General features: G+C 43.7%; 1 protein-coding gene across 2 annotated transcripts; it reads right to left on the bottom strand.

Annotated features, from left to right (window-relative positions):
* Positions 1 to 305: 305 nt before the first annotated feature.
* On the bottom strand, positions 306 to 5,043 carry LOC125533636 (phosphatidylinositol/phosphatidylcholine transfer protein SFH3). Of its 2 annotated transcripts, none has more exons than XM_048697014.2 (15): positions 4,934 to 5,043; positions 4,071 to 4,138; positions 3,566 to 3,845; positions 3,380 to 3,479; positions 3,006 to 3,272; positions 2,848 to 2,925; positions 2,639 to 2,740; positions 2,492 to 2,541; positions 2,294 to 2,387; positions 2,088 to 2,186; positions 1,865 to 1,975; positions 1,409 to 1,514; positions 978 to 1,324; positions 772 to 846; positions 306 to 588 (listed from the first exon to the last, which is right to left on the bottom strand). In XM_048697014.2, the coding sequence occupies exons 2-15, from the start codon at positions 4,114 to 4,116 to the stop codon at positions 571 to 573; spliced, it is 1,773 nt and encodes a 590-aa protein (XP_048552971.1). In that variant the 5' UTR covers positions 4,117 to 4,138; positions 4,934 to 5,043; the 3' UTR covers positions 306 to 570. The 2 variants fall into 2 exon arrangements, with proteins under 2 accessions (XP_048552971.1, XP_048552969.1); XM_048697012.2 differs by having other exon boundaries at positions 3,566 to 3,848; positions 4,934 to 5,000.
* Between the last annotated feature and the right edge of the window lie 1,964 nt (positions 5,044 to 7,007).

Here is a 7,007-nt window from a genome sequence, read left to right as displayed (position 1 = left end):
TGCAAGATGCAAACCTACTAGCCTTTCTAAGGGAATGCAAATGAATGGAATCATGGCACCACTATTGGCATCAAGTCCACGCACTCACTTTAGCATAACACTTTCACTTCCTCGATGCCGTCCCACATGCCGTTTTATGCTGTGAAAGATGAAGGTAACACTTCCACTTCCTCGATATCGTCCCACATGCCGTTTTATGCCCAAACAAAATAGCATAGAAACCACTAGTTTGGGGAGACCAAACGAAGGTACAAGCACAGAGTTGATCAATTAAAGAGAAATACATAGATTAAGAACAAGCAAAATAAAGTCAATGCATAATGTATTTCCATCCACCATTGACAGCAACAAGAAAAGGATTGGCACCACATCCACATAGTCACAATGTATGCCAAGGCATAATGTATGTCATGGTTGAGAAGCTCCGACCAATGAAATATAGCAACACAGGAAAAATAACAAAAGAACATTATATGTTACACTTAGAATCACTTTTTGCTGACAAAAAAACCAGCTCACTCTCATCAAGCCAAAGCCTCTTGCGGACACATCACATTCCATTCTTCGCATCTACCAGTGAAACAAGCGCTGCACAATACCGAAAGGCAGTATTAACTTCAACACATTAATATCAATTTTTTAGTGAGATTCATACATTTTTATAAAAAGATTGGCCACAATTGAGAAGTTCCGTCAGCTAGTAATGGTCAAAACTCAAAACTACGGTCAAGAAGGATGTATTTTTGTTTTGCCATGCGTTTTTTTGGTTACCTTGGCTTTCTTCTTCTTTTTCTTTTCAATGTATTCCATGATCTCCCGTTGCCGCTCAAGAGTTTCCTGCAAAGCCTGCATAAACACATGAAAGCATGTTTTAAGGAAAAGTAACACATGATGGTAATGGAATTAACATGACAACACAGAAGCCTCGGTATTGTGCACTAAGAAATTGCTTTTCACCAAGGTGGAAAAGACATTACCTTGTTGGTCCGTGCAAGTTCCTCTTCCAATGCAGCGACACGGCTGGTTGCCGCCTTCAGCAGCTCCTCCTTATCCGCCGGCATTTCTGCTTGCTTTGCAAGGAGCGCAATGATCTTCTCCTCAAGATCAGCAAAGCGCTTTGCGGAGACAGTGTAATCGGCCTCGGCTGACAACTTGGATTGCTGCTGCGCCTGAGTTTTCGGTGTGCCTTGGGCTCCTATGGCAGCACCAATTACCTTCCTGGGCATGTTACGGCTCAGACGGAGCATCGTCGCAATGCTCATCACAAGGGCCATGATGCCGCCCATCATTGGTGGATTGGATGCATTAGAGACGTTTGCCACAGCTGGTGAAGAGGGTCAGTATGTCAGTGGAATGGTACACGGAGTGCTGTGTCAAAAGATTTTCAGGGTGGAGAGGTGGTATTAACCTTTAGTGAGGGCAATATTATCATCTGTTAACCCATGGCTCTTGCATATGGCATCTATGGCCTTCTCAACCATTGGAACATCACAGGAATATGGTGATCCTGGGTTCTGACATTTTTTTATAACAATTGTAAGTGAAATTTGAGTATGTGTATCATATGCGATAAATTTATCTGAGTATTAAGTCTAGAACCAGTTTGTGCCTTAATCTCCCTATTATATAACTAACATATCAGCAACAAGTCAACTGTTAGTAAATATGATTTGAGAAAACTGGAATAAGTAACATAATTTTCCTTGAGAGATGGAACTAGAGCAGCCACCTAAGTTTGAATATTGAGCCTAGAGAATTATACTTCTTGTTTAATTCACGAGAGATGAGGGACTTTATTATTTGCATGGTTTGACACTAACTAAATAACTGATAGTTCTCAAATCAGTGAAGAAACATGACTTACAGGAAACAATGCAGGAAGAAGCTCCTCATGAACAGGCGACAGTTGAGGATGCTCAATTTGGGCACGTGCGGGGTTCCTCCATTCATCTTGTCCGTTCAAAGGATCTTGCTTCTTCATTTTACAAAAATCAAAATCTGATGGATAAATACTACTATTTCCGAATGCATTGACAAATATGTTAATGTGACTATGTCTTTGTGAAAGAATATCTTTTTCTCACTACCTTCGTGTAAACGGTGCTATCTGCACAAATCATTTTCTCCCCGGCATCAAGAGATTCCAGATTGAGCTTTCCACACCTCCCGGCACCACTATGAACCATCTTCACATCAAAGTATTTAGAAAACATGAATTAGTTCCTTGTCCTTTGTAATTTCATGCTCTATTATAGGATAACATGTGAGGCCAAAGGATCAGATTGGAGTTTACCTTCATGACTTCAGGATTCTTCCATGGTCCTTTGTCAGCCTTCATGCAGCCACCTTGGCACTGGCAGGTTCCACCAAAAAACTCTGGCAGCTCACTGAATAACAGAAATATATGCGCAATTATTGTACCATTATAAGTAGCTTATGAGTTTAATAATGTTGATAAACCATAAATACAAATTAGAGATTTACTTCTCACCTGGCATCGATCACCTCGAGAAGCTTACTCTGGTACTTGTTACCCAATACCTAAACAAATGCACAGTTCAGGAAACAGTCCTTTAACTGAACACAAGATAAATAGAATCATAGCTAGAGAACAAAATTAACAGAGACAGAAACTTGCATGAATCTTTGCGGTGGTCTTTGGGTCAAGGAAGCTCTTAATTGTGCTCCAGAGAAGTCGGAACCCTTGGCCTGCATTAATGATGAACATCCGGCACAGCGTCTGGTACAAGAAATGTATAACCGACGCAATGAGCACTTGCTAGACAAAATCCAGCACAAACTAGTCACGTAAGCGTGATGAATTGTCTGTCATCCGTTTTGGATTACCTCTGGGTAGTTATCACCATCAATCTTCTGAAGCTGACCGATGAGATCCCTTGCAGCTTTGCTAAATTGTTTCATCCCCTGAAAATGTGATTCATCTCAATAAGCTATAGGGAAACTGCAACAGTCGGACTAATCCATGAACTTGTTTAGATACGTACGACTCCTTGCACATCAAGGATGGTAGTGCTCTGATCAATGTGGCGCTTGGCAGCTACTGAGCAAGCTGGAAACTTATCAGCAAAGTTCTTCTCAAACTCCTTGACATGGTTCTTGACGAAACGTTCCATTGTGGTAACCTGCATCAGCTTAGTGACATCGATCTGTCCGAGCCGTTCAATGTAGACGGGCCTTCCTTCCTTGTCCACTCCATGGTAGCCTTGAGGGTAGCATTCTGCGACCTTATCAGCTTCTTCGAATTCAAAACCCTGACAAGAGATTTAGGATAAAAAATGTGATATTTGTATCCTTCAGTCCAAATGGGATTAATTAAAACAGAGTTTAGTATCACAAACTATATAGTAGCTATAATTACCTCAAGAAGGGTATCTGTGCCGAACTCCTTTCTCCACTGCAGCATATCAGACCACATTTGCTTTGCCTTCTCAACATCAAACTTTCTTGCCTTTAAAAACCTACACCATCACAACATTCAGTAATGCTGTTCAAAATGAAAAGTGCAGTTATGTAACATGGTGTGCCATTATATCGGATAAAATACCTAAGCATCATATGGTAGTCATCGTGCTGCGACGGTAGAAGCTCTTCGAGCACAAGAAGCTGACGGAAGGCATCAACAGCCTGCACCTCCTCAGGGTCGCGCTCGTCCTCAATTGAAATGGACATCACCTTGCTGCTCCTCCTCCCCTTCTTCATGGAATGCCTCAGTTTTTGTGAGGCGTTCATCGCCTTTTTCTTCAGTGACACAATCATTGCTTTCTTTTCATCTTCTGAGTATTCCACATTGGATTTCCTCTTCTCTTCATAATGTGTATCTAAGGCTGCTAGCAGTCATATACATTAGTTGATTCTGTGTAGTTTCATAGAATAAATTCGGTTTTGAAGAATCATGTTGCTTTTCCATGACTGAGAGTAGAAAGCATAAACTAATATGCCACAAGAAATAATAAGAGGGCATACGCTAAGAACAGATAAATTATTATCATGTTATAATATTGCACTTTATTCAACATGAAAATGCTTATAACAGTGATGTGTATTCTCACCAGAGCTTAGATGGTGCTCGGGAGGTCCTGACAGGACTTCTGCCATGTCTGGTGTGCCCTATCTGGACCTGATCAGATATGATAGCTTTGGTTAAATATTTATGCACAATAATAGTCGCAGGACAGAGGCTAAGTCGGTACACATAACAAAAAGTATGGAATCTGCTGCCTGATGCAATGTCAAATAAAACAAAAATCATTAACTAGAATGTTCCCCAATGTTAACTAGAATGTGTTGTGCGATAAAAATAATAATTAATCCGTGTCCCTGCTTCTCCTTAAACGGCAATGCCACCATGCTCTTTAAAATGGTAATAAATGGAGAACATAATTAAGGTTGCTATAGGCATCCATGTGAACAGTGTCCTCTAGCTGTTACAAGGACCCAATCAAAACAAACACTAATAAGGATGAGCCATCAGGGGGCTCCTTCATCTGACAAAAAATCCCCAAATTTCAAAAATTCATGCATGAAAATGATTTCAAGTCACCACCTGGCCTGATATTTGCAGAACTCTTTGTGGGGTCTGAAAAGAAAATTAAAAGTGGGGAAGCAGATGACGTGATCCCAAATACAGACACGCACACACAAATTTTCGGCAAACGCATGAGACGGTTCTAATCAGAAGCATAAACGCAGGAATACTAAAGGCACAGAAATCCAAACCAAACTACAGGTACATTTATCGTCAATTCCACCCTTCAAACCACTACCTAGCAAATATTACAGACTGCGGCAACACTCGGATGCAATCTGATCGCCACATACCAAAGAGGAGAGAAAGAAACGAAGAACCGGAGCAGAAGAACAAGTTCCTAATTGATTTCCGCTCGAAAGGATGACAGAACACGGGCAGGCTTACCTCCGGGCGGGAGGCTGCAGGAGGAGAGGGGATGGGAGGGGAGGAAGATGGAGAGGGCGAATGGAGGGGAAGGGGGAGGGCGTTAAGAATAGGCTTTGGTGGGTGGTGGCGGGAACTCGCCGCGAGGGGCGCACGCCAATTAGGAGAGGGCCGCACGATGACAGTAGGAGGGAGCCGGCGACGGGTGGTGTTGACGAAGGACGGGGCATGATCAGTCTGTCAAATCCAAAAAAATAAATTATGTTTTTTACTTCTCCGCTCTGGAGTCCTGTAATTAGAAGTAGTACGCTCTAAAAAACGAGAGGACATGGCGTAAGCCTCAATTACTTTTTTCATAAAAAAAATTGAGAGAAACTTTCGATCTATTTTGTAAGGGAAACGTTTGAAATCGGCGGACCAGCTGAAGCTTCGGCCGGTCGCGCCGCTCACTCGTGTAGCCACCTCTTTTCTTTACTTCTCCCCACGCACCGCCCCACGCCTAGTGTCTGCCTTATCCCTTCGCCCCTGAGCTCCATTACTCATTCCCCATCCCCATCTGCACAAACGCCTGCTCCTCTCCTTGCAAAATCCCCTCTCCTTTACTGATCTCCAACGCAATTAAATCCCCCTCTCCACTAGCTGCAAATCACATTCGTCTGAAGGAAGGGGCACAGAGGTGCTGCTATGCGAGTCGGGGCGAGCAGGCGACCGTGGAGATTATGGAGACGGCATCCAGCGAGCTACAACAGGTAGCCGGCGAGGTTGCCGATGGTCGGCGATGGCGCTGGGAACGGCCGAGCTGCAACCACAAGCTAGCGAGCTACCACCGGCTGGTGTGGATGCTACAACCGCTGAGGTAGGAGCTGCAACCATGCCCGGTTTTTGCTGGAACTGGTGACCGCGGCGAGCTGCAGGGTGACCACGACGGGAGAGTGCTACAACCATGACCAGGTTTGCTGGAACCGACGGAGTGTTTTGCTGGAACCAACATCAAAAAATGCTTCCACCAGGACTCGTTCTTTTTGTACCAGCGATTTTTTGCTACAACCACAGTTTTGTTTTGCTGGAACCAGCATACAAAAATGCTTCCACCTGAATTCGTTCTATTTTACCAGCAATTGTTTTGCTTTTTTATGCTACAACCACAATTTTGTTTTGCTGGAACCAGCATCCAAAAATGCTTCCATCAGAGTTTAATTCTTTCTGTACCAGCGACTTTTGCTACAACCATAGCTTCAATTTGCTGGAAGCAGGTTTTCAAATGATTCAATAGGAGCGGCGACACAGAGCTGCTATTTGACAACTTTTTTCGGTGCGAGCATCCACGGCGAGCATCAGTGGCGAGCATGGCAGCAGCTGTCGACGGCGACAAACGGGGGAGGGCGGTCGCGCACCGCGTGAGGCGGCGATAGTTGGCGGCCGCCATGTCTGGGGTATTTCTTCAGATCTGGAATGCGAGGGGTGAGAAGGAAGAAAGCGACCTGGATGGATGAAGATCCAACGGCTCTTGGTGGGCCAATCGGGCGGCTGGGGCGCGACCGGCCGAAACTTTGGGCCGGCGCGCCGGCGCCTATCATTCGCCATTTTTTTAAACCTAATTTCGATGATACATTACAAAGAAAATTGTAGGTAACAAAAGTTACAAACAAGTTCATGAACCACCTAGTGATGACAATAGACACTGCAGCAAGTGGTCGTTATTGCCCCTCCCTCACCGGAGCCGGACAAACTTTGGTATAGTAGACAATCGAGAAGTCGTCGTGCTAAGCCCCCACGGAACCAGCCACCAGAGCAACAACCATCGTTGATGAAGAAAGTCGTAGATCGGAATGATCAAACCTGTAAACACTCAAACGAAAATGGATGAATACCAGATCCAAACAGATCTACCAAACGCCGACACCGGCCCAGTCATACGAGATCCGTGATACGTCTCAAACGTAAAGATTCATCCTATATTTACATCATTTATTTATGTTTTTAGCACAATTTTTATTTGGACTAACCTATTAATCCATTGACAGAGACTGAAGGAAATATGTCCTAGAGGCAATAATAAAGTTATTATTTATTTCCTTATATCATGATAAATGTT

The sequence above is a fragment of the Triticum urartu genome, chromosome 2A (assembly GCF_056163025.1).
Source record: "Triticum urartu cultivar PI428250 chromosome 2A, HENAU_Tu73, whole genome shotgun sequence".
Taxonomy (NCBI): domain Eukaryota; kingdom Viridiplantae; phylum Streptophyta; class Magnoliopsida; order Poales; family Poaceae; genus Triticum; species Triticum urartu.
This window is presented reverse-complemented; position numbering and strand designations above follow the sequence as displayed.

Coding starts and splice junctions, on each gene's coding strand:
- LOC125533636 (XM_048697012.2), bottom strand. CDS start 4,116: ATGGCAGAAGTCCTGTCAGGACCTCCCGAGCACCATCTAAGCTCTG. Junction 2,741..2,847: donor ATGGTGATAACTACCCAGAG/GTAATCCAAAAC, acceptor TTCTTGTACCAG/ACGCTGTGCCGGATGTTCAT. Junction 2,187..2,293: donor AGAATCCTGAAGTCATGAAG/GTAAACTCCAAT, acceptor TTTGATGTGAAG/ATGGTTCATAGTGGTGCCGG.